Here is a 17,627-nt window from a genome sequence, read left to right on the forward strand (position 1 = left end):
CTTTGAAAGCCCAGAACCAGGTCCAAGAGATCGAAATGGCGTACGAAAAAGCACAGACAGCGGAGCGAAAACGCGCGCAACGTAAACAACAGAGTGCCGAAGCCGCGTAGTGGAAATCTTTAACTAAATCGAAAACACATTGCCCACAAGCTTTACAACGTACTTACACAATTTAGTATTACGTAATATGTATACGGAGTGACAATTATGACGAGATTGCAGGTGTTGTGGAATAAGAACCTTCAGTTTCGGTTTGGAATGCGTCTAGGACTGGTTGGAAAAATGTTCATAACTTTCGAACGGCTGAAGATACCTACATAATTCTTTTAGCTAAATATTCTTGAATTGACAGGGAGCTTGAAAATGTTAACATTTTCATTCGATACCAGCCGACGGCCTCGCGAGCGCGGTGCGCGGTCATCACTGCGTGCGCGCAGCGGGGTGCCACTCTCCCCCGAGCTGCTTCGACACCGATTGCCGGCATTCCGGGAGCCGTGGACTTCCCCGCCGCTTTTCGGGCATCGACGACTCCGCGGCTCGCTGGTGGCGGTGTCCACAACTCAAACGTGCCATACGTCTACTGGGTCGAAGGCTTTTTGCAGTCTTTGAAAGCCATATGAGTGTGATTGTACTTAGAGAATTTCTAGTTTAGTAGATTTAGAGAGTTTGTCGTTGAGGGCTCATTTTTTAAACACAAAATTAGGTGAGAGAGGACTTAAAGGCTACACATGGCAATCCCCTATTTTACAACGTTACATTGCTTCTAGCAGTTAAACGAGCTAGAGCGAAAAGTACAGTAATCGACCGTGTCAATTAGCACCATACATAATACACTTACAGCGACGTGAGACGATATCAGTACAGCGAAGTGACCGTCAAGCATTCGATATAAGAAAATGCATTACTAAAGACCCAAACATTGAAACGTGTCAGCAGTACTAGGCAGTGCTGCCTCACCAGGACTCTTGCATGTAAAAATAAGGTGCCTACACCAGAGGTATCGTATTATCGCCGCAATGCCTTGTGAGAGACTGTGCTGTGAATGTAATCGCAGTACAAGGTGCGCTGAACTGCGATTAAGTTAGGCGGAAAATTCTCTTTTAAGTATTTCCTAATTACCAAGCTACTCTAAAAAGTGTTTAAGCTAAAGAGTGATAAGACTATAGTATACATATGTGGAAATCTGATTTATGGGCACGTATATATTGCGCCACTCAGAACAACTATTTTAAGCCCTTTTACGGCAACGTCAAATTTACACATTGTAATTCATAATAACTGCACTGAAACTGTTGCCTTCGTGCTATTCGGCCATACTTGGCCTTTGCGCCATTAAATCTAAGCAAACCATCATCATGCGAGCATATGTGTTTGCTAGTCTATCTCACCTTCCTAATTACCGAGTTGCAAGCAGACGCAACGTACCCTGTTCGGGCAAAAGCGCCCACTTTGCCCATCATGCGGCGGCTGGTTGAAAGGGCGTGGTTATCGGCCTCTAAACCTCGACCGAGAAAGAAGCCCAGCATAAAGAGCGCGTCGGTGTAGTGGGGCGCACCGGACCAGCGGCCCCGCAACCCGGCTCCCTCGTCCAGAGCGAGCGAGTTGACGTTGTAATCGAGTTCGTATAGGTAAACGTTCGCGCCTCCAGCAGACGCGAGTTCCGCCATCATTCTTGCGGGACACTTGACGAGCACATCACCAAGAAACGACGCGGCCTGCAAGTAGGCGTCGGCGGCCGACGAGAAGGTCGAGCTGTCGTTGTCCGCGAGCAAATCACCGAAATACAGCTCGCTGAGCTTCCTCATCTGCTCTTCGCCGAAAAAGTGGAGCACCAGCCTGTCGAGCAGCAGACGCACCAGAGGTCTAGGCAGGTTATCCGCGCTCTCTAGATCCCACTGATCGACGAACTGGCGCAGAAAATACTCGCCCTCGTTAGACGTATAGCCGAGGACCAACGCTTTGCCGCCAAAGGGCCCGCCGACTCCTTCTTCGTCTGGAAGGAGGTAAGAGTCTCCAGCGGCTGTCGGTAGGAAGAAGTCGTCCTCAGCGCTGTCGTTCGCACCGTAGATGGGACCGAAGGGCCGCGCGCTCACGCCGTTGAATTCATCCAGGTTGTCAACGATGTGTTCGGCGGGGGCTGCGCGAAGGCACGACATCGACGATTTCCTCAGGGACGGCTCGTCCTTCACCACTACCGCGAATGGATGCGCTGATGGATCCTTACACACGGTGGCAGCTAGCTCGCGCAGCTCGTCCAGCTCGGCGAACGCGCTGTAGCGGCTCATGATGAAAGGACTGCCACCTGCGAGAACTGCGCGCTCGAAGTACTGCCGGCTCAGCGGCGACAGGAGGTGCAGACCTGCGCTGATGGCACCGCTGTCCACGCCCAGTAGCGTAATCTTGCCCGAATTAGCGCCAAAGGAAGCCGCGTTTGCGCGAATCCACTGCATAGCGAGCAGCTGGTCCCAGAGTCCCTGGTTTCCGGTGGCGTCTGGCGTTCCCTCACCGGTGCGCAGGAATCCCAGCGGGCCTAGACGGTAGTTGGGCACGGCGACGACGACGTCGCCGAAGGCGGCCAGCCAACGGCCATCGTACAGAGGGTGGCGGTTCGAACCTTTGCGGAAGCCGCCGCCGTGCAGCACCACGACGATGGCTCTGCATACAAAAGCGCCGATAGCCAGACGTGATCAAAAATCGCGGAACTAGTTTTCAAGTATATCGGCAAGGGATAACAGTAGACACAAGTTTCAACGTGGTGAAGGTGCAACGGCTCTATTTCATTACTTAGAGAGCAAAACGGTACCGTGCTTTCAGCATCATGCTGCACTAGTGCTCGTAATCTCTTCCAAACTAGTGGTTCCTTAACACATTGAAAGTTTTCAGTCGCTCCTGTAGTTCTTGGAAGACATAATATTTCTAGCGAATGCAATATCTGCATACGGCAATAACCAGCAGTTTCAACGACACTGCGGAAACATTCTGTATGCAGAATGAGTCTAATCACTGCATCTCAACTCAACAATGTGGATGACGGGCGGCCTTCTACAGAAGCATTAACTTCTGCTGGTTCAGAAGCCAAGGCGCTTGCTATCTAGCGGCGCTTCAGTGCATGATAAGTCATTAACCACTCGCACGAGTCTCAGCAGCGTACGCTAGCATACTATTGCGATAACCACTGTATGGACTCTCCAGGCGCAATTTTGCCGTTGGCATCGCCATGAGGTCTGCTTATCCTTACTTCGTGTACCGGTCTACTATTTTCTCATCTCAATCGATATTTCGACTTTCAGGCCGAACTGTGGCTCCTGAAGCCATTTGCCTCACGTCGTATAACATTCCAATTTGTTGCTACCGCATTCATTCCTTCACCCTTGTGGCTAAACTGCGACTTTTGTTGTGTTAATTATTACACACGATTGAATTTCGTATGACTTACATACAACTGATGCCGACTCATAGCCGCAATGGCCAATATCCGGTCCAAAACTGAAATGCTCTATTTTCACAGCATGCATCATCATCATCATCATCAGCCTGTCTACGCCCACTGCAGGGCAAAGGCCTCTCCCATGTTCCGCCAATCAACCCGGTCCTGTGCTTTCTGCTGCCACGTTATACCTAAAAACTTCTTAATCTCATCTACCCACCTAATTTTCTGTCTCCCCCTCACGCGTTTGCCATCTCTTGGAATCCATTCAGTTACCCTTAATGACCACCGGTTACCCTGCCGACGTGCTACGTGCCCGCCCCATATCCATTTCTTCTTCTTGATTTCAACTATGATATCCTTAACCCCCGTTTGTTCCCTGACCCACTCTGCTCTCTTCCTGTCTATTAAAGGGGTGGTGCCACCATGTTTGTGGCTTGCGCGTTCTTTGCTGTAAGCGTTTCCTATAGCTCCAGGAAGCATGATGCACGCACCAGGTTCATGTATTCACGCTAAATAATTTAATATCGCCTTTTGATGTGGACACTTCGGTTTCGGTTGGCGCCGAGGTGTGGCAGTGAGTAGAAGTGTAGGAGGCTGGTCACGTGACCACGCAAGGCTGTGACGCCACTTAGCCAGGAAGCGATCGAAACTCGGCGAGTGATGTAACAACCGATGCTTTGCCGGTATATAGTGAACTAGAATATATTCTAGTTCACTATAACTTCACGCTGTAGTGAACTAGTATTCTAGTTCACGCTGTAGTGAACTGGAATATATTCTAGTTCACTACAGCCGGTACGTACGTTGCGGAGGTGGCGGAGGTCCGGAGGTCACTCACGTCACTACAGCAGATCTGGTGTGATGTCACTACAACTTTCGTTGCCTTTCCTATAGAGCTACGTCAGAGTTGGCGCGCTAGCGATGGGTTTCGATCGGAAGAATGGGCATTTAGGTACACTTTGGAAGTGAATTAAAATATATTCTAAACGTTTGCTGTGTCCGACCCTTCGTGTGGAGTGTCCTTGCATACAGAGAAAACCCACAACAGACTTGTTATAGCCTCGAAATTTGATGACACCACCCCTTTAGGGTTACACCTATCATTTTCCTTTCCATCGCTCGCTGCGTCATCCTCCATTTAAGTTGAACCCTCTTTGTAAGTCTCCAGGTTTCTGCTCCGTAGGTAAGTAGCGGTAAGATGCAGCTGTTATATACCTTCCTCTTGAGGGATAGTGGTAGACTACCATTCATGATTTGATAATGCTTGCCGAATGAGCCCCATCCCATCCTTATTCTTCTAGTTATTTCACTCTCATGGTTCGGCTCCGCGGTTACTACCTGTCCTAAGTAGACGTACTCCTTTACAACTTCCAGTGTCTCTCCACCTATCGCAAAGCGCTGTTCTCTGCCAAGATTGTTCCACATTACTTTAGTTTTATGCATATTTTTTCAGACCTACTCTTTTACTTTCCGTATCCAGCTCAGTAATCGTGAGCTGTAATTCGTCTCCCGCGTTACTCATCAATGCAATGCCATCAGCGAATCGCAGGGTGCTGAGATACTCTCCATCAACTCTTATGCCTACTTCTTCCCAATCTAGGGCCCTGAAAACCTCCTGTAAACACGCGGTGAATAGCATTGGAGAGATCGTGTCTCCCTGTCGTACGCCCTTCTTTATTGGGATTCTGTCGCTTCCTCTATGGAGGACTATAGTGGCTGTGGATCCGCTGTAGATTTCTTCCATTATGTTTATATAGGGTTCGTCGATGCCCTGATTCCGCAGTGCCTGCATGACTGCTGATGCCTCCACCGAATCAAATGCCTTCTCGTAATCTATGAAGGCTATGTATAGGGGTTGGTTGTATTCCGCGCATTTTTCTATCACCTGATGCAATATGCAATAACTGCAATATGGCTGATTCACAGCATGCAGCGGCATGTTAAAAGAGAGTTGCAAAGAGTAGCACAGCAGAAGCAGTGAAAGCTCATTCTGTTCACAAAATCGGCAAAATATGAAGGCTGATTTAAAGCGAGTGTTGATGGTGCTATAGAATTTTCTCCATAGATTGGACAGCAGCCCATTGGCAATGGCGTTGCACCGACGAAATGTCGCAGACCCCATATGGACTGCATCGGTCGCATGTTCATGTTTTTGCGAAAGAAAAAAGGGTGGTTAAAGAAAGCCGGTAATGATCAAGTGGGGTTTAACATCAATTCAACTTGGTGTGCCTCCTAATCATGAAAAGTTTGGGTATATAACAGCTCCAGAACTAATTTTAACGAAATTTGGGATCTCACACAATATCAAAATTGGGGTAGTGAAGCATTCTCCAGCCGGAAAGATATGGCGCAAGTTCACAAGAGACCAAGAACGGTCTTTCCGAGCGGATCTTGACGGACAATCTATTATTTAGGGGACTAAGCGCGGTGACTGGAGTCATGACTCCAGCGGCCCTACCTGTCTTACGGTCTTGTTGCAGAAGTACTTGCTGAAACTCAAGGGTCTCGATGGCTAGCTCTACCTCGCGTGTGTATTGCAAGTTATTGCGGTTTCTGAGAACGCTCCCGCGATACTTGAAACAGTGGCGGTCTGTCGTTATTGCACCATATACAGGTGTGCGGGTCAAAAATTATCATTCATGCAATCACCAACAGCTGTGGTTTACGCAGGATTCTCTCGCGTTATCCTGGGTACGACCACATGTTACTCATAGCAACGGCATCTTCGTACCTTTCGGCTTTTTGTGTTCACAATCCACCAGCTCGTTCTCAAGGAAGCGCTTAAAAATCGGCATGACTCGCTAGGTGATGATTGTATTACCAAAGCCTACCAGGAATAACGCTCCACAAGCCATATTGAGCAGATACTATTTCGGAGAGCAGATGCATTGTCATTAGCTATGAAGCGCAAAACAGAGGGCCAGCGCAAATAAAACGTCTCTGTGTGCCCTTTTATTAAGGGGAAAACCTTACAGGTCTAATGCAAATGTGGCCTTGAACGAAATCACGGCGGGAGCACAAAACAGTACGACAGATATCCCATGAACTCTCAGGCGTGAATCGATGCGCGGGAGCTATGCGTTCGCTTCTCGGCCTACTATCGGATAAGGATACTCATAGGCGTGCGCACAGGGGAGGCAGGGGGGGGGGCCCCCCCCTAATCACCTAAGAGGGTGGCGCGAAATCTGCCCCGTACATTGACCCTTCTAGTAGCATAGGAGGGGGGGGCGCAAAATCTGCCCCATACATTGACTTAGTAGGGTGGGGGGGCGCTGCGACGAACCTTTGCCCCCCCCCCCCTAATGCGGAACCCTGCGCACGCCTATGAGGATACTAGTTCACTCGTACTGCGGAGTAACGCGGCAAGGGCGCGCGACGGAAGACGTTGAGCAAGGGCTTAACGGACTGTGTGGTAGGCTGAAGAAGGCATGCAACGCCGAGTATAGGCTCGAAAAGCACGAAACGAGAACCGACGAGCCAAGCGATCCTGACATGACATTTCAGTCTTTAGTGCATCGCCACGCAGGCTGTCGCCTTCGCATCGCCTTAACAATTGTGTGAAAGAGCCTCGGTGTTTTGTTTGTTTGTTTGTTTGTTTGTTTTTTGCGTATCCTTGCTTTGCACTTTGGACTGTTTTCAGATTCCACTGAAAATAGTAGTACTATAGCAACCGCGCCGAGCGAGCGTGCTCGGCGCTCGGAGTCCACGTTCGCATCGTCGTGTTGTTACTGTGCGGTCACGGAGAGTGGCCTAGGCAATCGAGTTACGGCGGCCGGGTCGGCCGGGTGTTGTAAACACAGCCGCCGGGCCGAAGCTACGCCAGTCGCCCCGTCGCTGCTGCCTCGTTCGCCTCGCAGCGCTTTTGCTTAAATATACGAGTTCTTATTGTAGACGTGCCTTTGTCTTTCTTTACTCGTGAACACGCAATATCATCGCGCAACCAACGCCCTGGACGTCTACAAATTGGTGACCACGGACTATCGAAATTTTTACAATCATTTTCCTGGCTGCGATGACGATGGAAACCACCGGCGACTCCAGACAAGCATCCCCCGACCCTGCAGCGACGCAAGTAGTCTCCGCCGTCTCTTTTCGGCTTCCGCAATTCTGGCCTGCTGATCCGTCTCTCTGGCTGGCGCAAGTAAACAGCCAGTTTGTCACGGCCCGGGTAACGACTCAGATATCAAAATTCCACCACGTGGTGTCTGCGCTTCCACCGGAGATCGCCAGCGAAATCAGAGACCTCATTCTGGCCCCACCGGAGACGAACCCCTATGAGAAGTTGTCGGCCGAGCTCCTGAAACGCACTTCGTCTTCAGAGAGGCAGCGTCTCCAACAGCTTTCTGCTGAAGAACTAGGCGACCGTAAGCCTTCACAGCTTTTGCGCCGTCTTCAGCAGCTTATTGGTAAAAAAGCCACCTCGTTGAATCAGGACCTGCTACGAGAGCTCCTCCTACAGCGCCTGCCTTCGACCGTCCGCATGGTGCTCGCCGCTGCAGCGGACTTGTCGCTGGAAAAGCTCGCGCAGCTTGCCGATTCCGTGATGGAATTCGACTCCCCAACTATGTCAGTGATCGCGACCACTTCCACAACAAGTGAGGCATCTCGCCCTTCGCCACCAGACCTGCACGCCCTACGCGACGACTTTCGCAGCCAGATCGAACAGCTCTCCGCTCAGATAGCTACCCTGTCTGCGCGCTCTCGATCCTCGTCACGCCGCCGCTCCTCTTCCCGCCGGCGCTCCTCATCACAGTCTCCGCATCCCGGCGAGTGTTGGTACCGGACCTTTGGTGCAGCCGCCCCGAAAGTGCTCATCTCCCTGCACTTTCTCGGGAAACGCTCCGACTCACCACTAGAAGCGGCGAGTGGTGGCGGTCCAGCAAGCAGCCGCTTGTTCTTCGTTTTGGACAAGACATCAGGGCTCCGTTTCCTCGTGGACACGGGAGCCGAAGTTAGCGTTGTTCCACCCTCACCCGCATTCCCGAAGAATCGCCGATCTGCACTTACGCTGCAAGCCGCCAACAGACCACCATCATGACTTACGGTGAGCGCGCTCTCACGCTTAACATTGGACTCCGTCGCGTTTTCGTTGGGTTTTCCTCGTAGCGGACGTTTCTTACCCAATTCTCGGAGCGGACTTCCTTCGTCATTTCGACCTGCTCGTGGACATCTCCCGCAAGCGCCTTGTCGATGCTAAGACACACCTAACGGTGCAAGGTATAGCGTCAACAACCGGCATCACCGCAGTTATCAACAAGCCACCTTCGTCAGTGCACGAACAGTTACTCGACGACTTTCCAAGCTTGCTTCGCCCGTCCAATTTTCTGCGCCCTGTCAAGCACGATGTTACCCACCACATTAACCTCAGGGCCACCTGTACATGGTCGTTCACGACGCCTCGCACCAGATCGACTCAAGGTTGCCCGAGCTGAATTTGATCATATGCTCGAACTTGGCATTGTGCGACCATCATCAAGTCCTTGGGCTTCTCCGCTGCACATGGTGCCCAAGAAGTCCCCAGGTGACTGGCGACCCTGCGGCGACTACCGCGCTTACCATTCCTGATCGCTACCCACTGCCTAACATCGCGGACTTCACAGCACCACTGCATGGAGCAACCATCTTTTCGAAGATTGACCTGGTCAAGGCGTATCATCAGATACCTGTCGAACCCTCGGACATTCCCAAAACTGCTGTCAAACACCTTTCGGCCTTTTTGAATACCTGAGGATGCCCTTCGGGCTCCGTAACGCCGCTCAAACATTCCAGCGGTTTGTAGACAGTCACCCGAGGCCTGCCGTTCTGCTTTGCGTACATCGATGATCTCCTCATCTTTAGCCGCAACGCAGACGAACACCTTTCCCATCTTCGACAGCTCTTCGAACGCCTTGCCGAGTACGGCCTCATCGTCAACAAAACCAAGTGTACGTTCGGCGTGCCTGAACTTGACTTTCTCGGACCCACGTTGATTGTCATGGAATCCGGCCACTCCCTTCCAAAGTGCAAGTTGTTCGAGACTTCCCAAAGCCAACTTCTTTGCGTCAACTGCGCGAGTTCCTGGGACTGATCAATTTCTATCGGCGTTTCATTCTCCGCTGTGCTGACCTGATTAGACCCCTTACTGACCTGCTTCAGGGTAAGAAGAAGAAGTGTACTTCCATTACGTGGTCTGAGAATGCATCAAGCTCCTTTGAAGCTGTTAAGACAGAGCTCGCAGACGCCGCCCTGCTTGTTCACCCAACACCAGACGCTCCACTGTGCCTCATGACCGACGCGTCGGATGTGGCAGTTGGAGCCACCTTACAACAGTTCGTTGACGGATCGTGGCAGCCTTTGGCATTCTTCTCGCGCAAGTTGTCACCCACAGAAAGCCGCTACAGCACTTTCGGACGTGAACTCCTTGCTGCTTATATGGGTGTGCGCCACTTCAGGCATTTCCTTGAAGCCCGATGTTTTTTCATCGCCACGGATCACAAGCCATTGACGTTTGCCATCAAGTCTGCAAGCAGCAAATTTTCGCCCCGTGAGAGTCGTCACCTCGCTTACATCGCGGAATTCACAACCGATCTCAGGCATGTGCAGGGATCTGCGAATGCTGCAGCCGATGCGCTTTCTCGCCTGACGGCTTCCGTATCTTGTGCCGCAGCGCCGGCAACTGTCGATTTCAGCGCCCTAGCGTCAGCGCAAGCACAAGACGAAGAAATCGCTAAACTTCGCCTATCCCCTGGAACACCAGGTTTCGTGAAGTAACCCTTCCGTCCTGCACCGTTCCTATCTTGTGCGACATGTCTACCGGCAACCCTCGGCCAGTTGTTCCGAGCGATTCCGTCGGCTGTTTTAACACGAAAGTGTTTTATGCCGGGGTCCACCAAGTACATCCGTCACGGATGACGTTGATAAAATGGACGCCAACAGGTGAGAAATAAAAAAACCAAGAAAAAGATACCCCGCTGGGAATCGAACCCACGACGTTGCGGCCGCGACGGCAAGCGCCGACACCCTACCGAGTAACCTAACTCGGGAGATGCTAGACACGGCGCGAACGCGCCTTATATCTTTCACACTCTCTTTCGCGGCGGGCGGAGCGGGGCGGTGCTGCCGTCTGTGAGATGTGAACAGAAGTAATGCTTGAAGATCGACACTTACTAGCGCTTACTCCGAGATTGCACGTGATATCGGAGGTCATGGTTAAAGCGTCTCGATACCAGAGGGGTAGACTGGCCGCGCTGGCGTTGCCGAGGCGCCCTTGACGCAGTTACGTTCTTTGCCTTTGGCTTCGTGTTAGCGTGCGTCGGCTCATCGGAGTAGTGCAGTTTCCACGTGCACCAACGGATTTCTCCGCGGCCGACTGCTTCAATTGCGAGAGCACCGACTAACAAAACTGCTGCAATATGCGTTGCAGAAAGGACGCGATTTCGACGGGCGAATGTCGTGCCTTGGTGGAGCGAGTGCCGCGCCTGCGAGACAGAGGCCAGCGGGACGCACGCGTTTGCGGCTCAGGCTACGAACCTCTACCTCCCGGCCGTGTTGCTGAAGCGCAGTGTGTGTTATGTATGCATGAGCACAAGCGTCGGCTACCCATTACTAGAAAGCGCACACCGTGCCGTTTCTCTCCTTAATTGAATACGCTTTGAAGAAGCGCATACCGGGTACCAGTGTTGATTATGAGCTTGCTGATATCATCCTTACGCGGGATTCACGATTCGCTGTGTCCAAATATATGTTCACACCGTCAGCTACCATAACGGTTTAATAATGATCATGGGCGTTAGTCGTCGCGATAGAGACATGCTGTCAACATGGGTGCATCACGTCAAACGGTGCTAGAGCTGCCAAACACGAATAAACATTGTACAAGCTCTCATATATCACTACACAATAAGCACTACTTCTGTGAAGACACGTTTCACTTTCGTGTTATACCGATTCCTATGACGGAGGGATCATCCATGTTTTTTTGACTCCTTGCACACCCTTTCCATCCTGGCATCCGCGCTACTCAACACCTTATCACCCAGCGTTTTGTCTGGCCGGGAATTAACAAAGACGTTCGTGCTTGGACCCGTAGTTGTTTGCAGTGCCAGCAGTCCAAGGTTTATCGCCATACGTGCTCTCCGTACGGCACCTTCACACCGCCTTCAGAACGTTTCGATAAAGTTCATCTGGACATCCTCGGACCATGGCCTCCATCGGATGGAAACACCTACCTGCTGACATGCATTGACCGTTTTACTCGGTGGCCAGAGGCGTTTCCCATTCCCGACATAAGAAGCGAAACAATCGCTAAAGCTTTTGTATCGGGTTGGTGTCACGCTTTGGCGTTCCCTCTACAATCACCACCGATCGCGGTCGACAGTTCGAGTCTGCTCTTTTCAAGAAGCTCATGGTTTTGCTGGGAAGTTCGCGGATTCGCACAACAGCATACCACCCCATCGCTAACGGCATGGTCGAGCGTTTTCACCGGACCCTGAAAGCATCCTTGAAGGCGCAACCCGACACGGTCAACTGGACAGTTTCACTGCCACTTGTTTTGCTTAGTCTTAGGACGACGTTAAAGCAAGACATCAAGTGTACACCTGCCGAACTGACCTATGGTTCACAGCTCCGCCTTCCTGGAGAATTTTTTGATGCTTCAACTACCTCGCCTTGCCCTGATCCAACCGAGTATGTGGTGCAGCTGCGCTCCGCTATGCGCAGTCTTTCTGCACCACAACCTCGCGTAAAACACAGTGTTCCTACCTACATCTCTCCTGACTTGGAAACGGCGACACACGTGTTTGTGCGCCGCGACGCAGTCCGAAAGCCTTTGCAGCGCCCTTACGATGGACCTTACCGCGTCATCAAGCGCCATGAGAAGCTCTACACGCTTGATTTGAACGGTCGTCATGATACCGTGTCTATCGACCGCCTTAAAGCAGCCATCGTCGAGGACCCACTGCCCCGTGGTATTCCAGATTGCGCCACACCTTCCGCCTCCGTTCCCACCACTTCATCGCACTCTTCACCTCCTCCCACCACTGCAACGAGGGAGCGTCGCTCTGTATCGTTCAGGCTCCCTCCTTTCAGCGGGCTCCTTCACTAGCGGGGGGCCTATATAGCAACCGCGCCGAGCGAGCGTGCTCGGCGCTCGGAGTCCACGTTCGCATCGTGTTGTGTTTACTGTGCGGTCACGGAGAGTGGCCTGGGAACTCGAGTTACGGCGGCCGGGTCGGCCGGGTGTTGTAAACACAGCCGCCAGGCCGAAGCTACGCCAGTCGCCCCGTCGCTGCTGCCTCGTTCGCCTCGCAGCGCTTTGCTTAAATATACGAGTTCTTATTGTAGACGTGCCTTTGTCTTTCTTTACTTGTGAACACGCAATATCATCGCGCAACCAACGCCCTGGACGTCTACAGTACCATTTGGGACCCTTTTGGCCAAGAACATAATAGTATAGTAATCTATCTTGCGCGCCTTCCTTGCTTAAGCGCTGCGCGTAGAAATGTGACAGCATTCTTATAGTAACGAAACGAGCGCCGAGTTATCAAGAAAGGAAGCTCAAACAAACCGGACGACGATTATTGTTGTGGGACTAAGAAACTCCCGAAAGGGTGCTGTTATTTTTAGAGTATACACTCTAACAAAAAATCGAGTATTTGGGAAATATTTCTGCCACGCAATTATAGTCATCATGTACTTCGCGTGCCTTCCGTGCGTCATCACCGCGAGCCGAGCACTTTCTGGTCAAGAACGGCGAGCGCGCTATCAGCATGACATAGCATTCTTGAAAGAGAAGTGGCGAGAGCCGAGTTTTCAAGGAAAGAAACGCGAGCAAACAAGATGAAGATTATTGTTCTGTTGCAAAAGTACTCCCCAAATCCTCGATTTTTTTTCTTATGGAGTATCTAAGTTTGTGGGCCCACCAACTAGCTCGGATTACGACACTCGTTGAGTGGAATTGGCTTACTTAGAGGTTCGGTCGTAGGCTTTGCTGGGCACGAAGATGTCCATGTGAAGGCAGTCCTCCTCGGCAGACGCGTTTGATTGTGGCTCGAAGTACTCGCCGCCGGCGATTTGCGCGCACCGCACGTCTTCTCTCTCGGTGGCGTTGAAGGTGGCCTTCCACGGAGCGTGGCGCTGGGGCACGCGGTAGCGGCGAGCACCCACGGGCGGTCGAGCGTACGGCACGCCGTAGAAGGCCAGCACCTTCTTGTCGAGCACCTGCAGCGCCACGCCTTCGATGAGCCCCAGATTGGTGGACACTATCAGGTCCTCCTCGACGCCGCTTCCTTCGTGGGCCTTCGCGTGCGATTCAGCTTTCCGGTGAAGGATGATCAGGGTGACGAGCAAAACGATGCCGATTACCGCAGCGACCACTGTGTTTGGTTGGCAGAGGAAAAAGTGCGAAACGAACTTTTGACATGAAGCATTCCCACTTACAATAGCAACAGACAGAGTCAACAATGCTATACCTCAGAGATTACACTTAACCCATATGTTCCCAGTGTCCTACATATAGGAAGCTTAATTGATGCGCTCGAACATCGCTATTTCTTTAGCTGATGACTAGCGCCACTTACAGCACATCAAGCTGGCCTCATTGTCAACGTAGCCCCGCCACGGTGGTCTAGTGGTTATGGCGCTCGACTGCTGACCCGAAGGTCGCGGGATCAAATCCCGGCCGCGGCGGCTGCATTTTCGATGGAGGCGAAAATGTCTGAGGCCCGTGTACTTCGATTTAGGTGCACGTTAAAGAACCCCAGGTGGTCGAAATTTCCGGAGCCCTCCACTACGGCGTCTCTCATAATCATATCGTGGTTTTGGGACGTTAACCCCAGATATTATTATTATTGTCATTGTCAACGTGTGCAAGCCTAGACATTGCTTGCTTTTCATGCTGCCACGTGCCGACCGCTTTCTCCTGGAAAACGCGTGCTTTGTATGAAAGGCATCATGCAGAGGAAGAAGTGCCATGTCGGTGTGCACTTGAAATGTTTCAAGGCTTGCCACACCACACATAGCACCCCTAATGGCCAGTGTCCTATATGTATAGGACAGCTGGAAAACAGTGTTGCGTTTTACCTGGCAGTAAATACAGAACTTGTGCTTTCTTTTGAGGGTAGAAGTACACTTTTTTGGGAAAAAATATCTGTTTGTCATTTTTTCTGAGTATGGGCATATAGGGTTAAACAGAACGGGAATATCTGCGTCGTTTTTGTGTTCGTCTTTCTGGTGCTTAGTTTAGTACTATTTTTTGCACATGCATCAACTATTCCGGTATTTTGTATTCGGGTATTCCTACGCAAAAAAAAAGTATATATATATATATATATATATATATATATATATATATATATATATATATATGTGTGTGTGTGTGTGTGTGTGTTTGTGTTGTGTGTGTGTGTGTGTGTGTGGTGTGTGTTGTGTGTGTGTGTGTGTGTGGGTTTATGTATATATATACATTTCGCTCGCTTCCACACTCGTGCGCACAAGAAGGCCTCCTCTTTTACAGCAAACTGATATGTTTTGGCCTAGTTGAGTTAAGCTGTGCCACAAGTTCGACGAGAACGAAAGAGCGAAATGAAAAGAGCCTGGATTTGTTAACGCCAGTGTGCACCAATCGACTAAGTGTTAGGGCGGGTGTAAAATCTTGTTGAACACAGGTGCAAAATTTTACATTTATGCGTTTTTTCTTGAAATGTAAACGAAGAAATTCGTGCAAATGAGATAATTTAAGGTGTTTGTCTTCAGTCGTCTTAACAGTTTCGTATATTCGAGGACGTTGTTTGTCAGGAGCCACTCGAACCAAATGACGCTAGATGACCATTCGCGTGGTTGTCATTGTATGTGGATGACGTAGCGGTGCACGTACACTTTTGAATTAGCTTGGCACTCCATTAGAGCTCATGCTATTTCTCATCTTCGAAACTGGGATTCGGAATCTTAGAACAAAGGCGATTTCTGCCATGAGAGGTGCCACCTGGGCTAAGCGTATGTGAACAATCATCATCACGCACCGCAAAAAAACGCATCTCCCCGGGGTCTCCGATTACCGATCTCCTGCGCCATCACATTTCATCATATCCTGTTATCTTAGTACTGTCATAACACAGATTCTCTGCAGTTCTGCGCAAATAAATCAAGTACACCACGCAAGTTCAGCACAAATATTTTCTCCGACAGAAAACTCATTGTATATATAGAACGCTCACAGCGTCTCTGTGTGGGCGCTGCCCACTCTTCTAGCGCGTTCCCATGCCACTGTTGAGCGCTTACGATTTGGCTTTCACGGATGTCGTGCTGATCAAATCGAAGAAAGTGTTGTTCATGTTTTGGACAAACTAATATTAATCAACGCAACGTATTCATTAGATAGGAGAATAAATAAGCTAACGTGCAAAAATACTATAGTTCATCTATGGCAAGCAACCAGTTATTTGCTAAAAAACACTGTTCATACAACATGCGACCTTACGTTCGCCCTTACAGGTGCAGCAGCGTATATTGCTGCTGCGTATTCTCCAAGGTTATTTCTTTAGGTGTTCTACGCCGCACTTATTCTGCGCAGCCAGGAGAATCAGCAAACGCTACTTCACCAATTCTGGGAGTTCCGGCTATCGACTGCGCTCAGTGGGCATCACGTGGCTTCATTGCTGGCAACATTATCTGTTTCGCACTCCTAAAACGAACCGGCCTCTATGGTCTCCATAGAAGGAAAGGATAGTGATATACGCGAGCGCAGCCGGTAAGGAAAAAATCGCACTAATCGCGGTTTTCTGGGCAAAAAGCGTCCCAACTTCGAAAACTCGGCCTGATCCGGAGATCGCACGCAGAACCAGCACCCTTCAGGGGCGACCAATGTACTACCAGAGCTACCAGCATAGCAGGTTGCAGGGCGAGCGAGAAAACACATCTTGAACAAAGAAAAAGCTTTGTAATAAGGTATCGTTTTTTGTAAAAAAATAAAAAAACGCTCATATCGGTTTGCTGTCTCGGTATGGGTTTTTCTTTAGTAGATAAAAACTATTTCTATAATACATTCTGAACATTTTTCACACTTCCTTACTTACTAACAAAACTTACTAACAGAATTGAGCAAAAGAGGAGAAGTGATGTTTGGAAGTATTCGAACATTAATTTCCTATTTAATTGTCGCGCTATAAAATACTACGCAGAAAAACGAGCCCATAACGAAAAATCAAGCTGGTGTTAAGTTCCTGTATTTTGTTTTTATAGTGGATGTGAAGAAAACTGACTGACATTTCTAAGAGATACGACAGTCATCAAAGAAGCTTATTCAGGCATCGTTGTGCTCAAATCAAGCGCTATTACCTGTCCCCAATACCAATCCCAATATTAATAATAATATCTGGGGTTTAACGTCCCAAAACCACGATATGATTATGAGAGACGCCGTAGTGGAGGGCTCCGGAAATTTCGACCATCTGGTGTTCTTTAACGTGCACCTAAATCTAAGTACACGGGCCTCAACCATTTCGCCTCCATCGAAATGGGACCGCCGCGGCCGGGATCGAACCCGCGACCTTCGGGTCAGCAGCCGAGCACCGTAGCCGCTATACCACCGCGGCGGACCACCAATCCCAATATTCAGAAAGGCTACACCACTATGAAGACTAACAGTGGCACAATACCAGAAATTGATGGTAAAATGTAATTATGTCCGCTTCACGGGAGATTACAGATGCAGCTATGACTGAAATTACGAGTGCCTCTAGTGCACATAAGTAAAGTAAATGCGAATAATAAAACACAATATATATATATATATATATATATATATATGTGTGTGTGTGTGTGTGTGTGTGTGTGGTGTGGTGTGGTGTGTGTGTGTGTGTGTGTGTGTGTGTGTGTGTGTGTGTGTGTGTGTGTGTGTAGGAAAAGAAGACGGTGCACGTACGAGAAAGCACTACTTTATGCCTAACGTTTCGGCCGTGCCACGTTTCTCCCCACTATGAGGTTGCGAGAAACAACGAAAACCAAAAACTGAATGGAAGATTTTTTTCCTATACGCACCAGACCCACTGAACTTTCCCACTGTATATATATATATATATAATATATATATATATATATATATATATATATATATATATATATGAAGTAAGGCAAGCACTATCTCCTAGCTCACTGCTACAGAGAACTAGGTGTCACAGATTATCTTTCTTTCGCTGAAATATTGTCTAAATGCCAGCAGTGA

The 17,627-nt window shown here is 49.8% G+C and overlaps 1 protein-coding gene across 1 annotated transcript; it reads right to left on the bottom strand.

Annotated features, from left to right (window-relative positions):
- Nucleotides 1–1,658: 1,658 nt before the first annotated feature.
- On the bottom strand, nucleotides 1,659–13,777 carry LOC119392027 (cholinesterase 1-like; the record flags this gene model as incomplete). Its single annotated transcript, XM_037659662.2, has 2 exons — nucleotides 13,374–13,777; nucleotides 1,659–2,655 (listed from the first exon to the last, which is right to left on the bottom strand). Coding segments are annotated over exons 1-2 (1,041 nt in total), but the record flags the coding sequence as incomplete, so codon positions are not given.
- Between the last annotated feature and the right edge of the window lie 3,850 nt (nucleotides 13,778–17,627).

Source organism: Rhipicephalus sanguineus, chromosome 4 (assembly GCF_013339695.2).
Source record: "Rhipicephalus sanguineus isolate Rsan-2018 chromosome 4, BIME_Rsan_1.4, whole genome shotgun sequence".
Classification (NCBI taxonomy): Eukaryota; Metazoa; Arthropoda; class Arachnida; order Ixodida; family Ixodidae; genus Rhipicephalus; species Rhipicephalus sanguineus.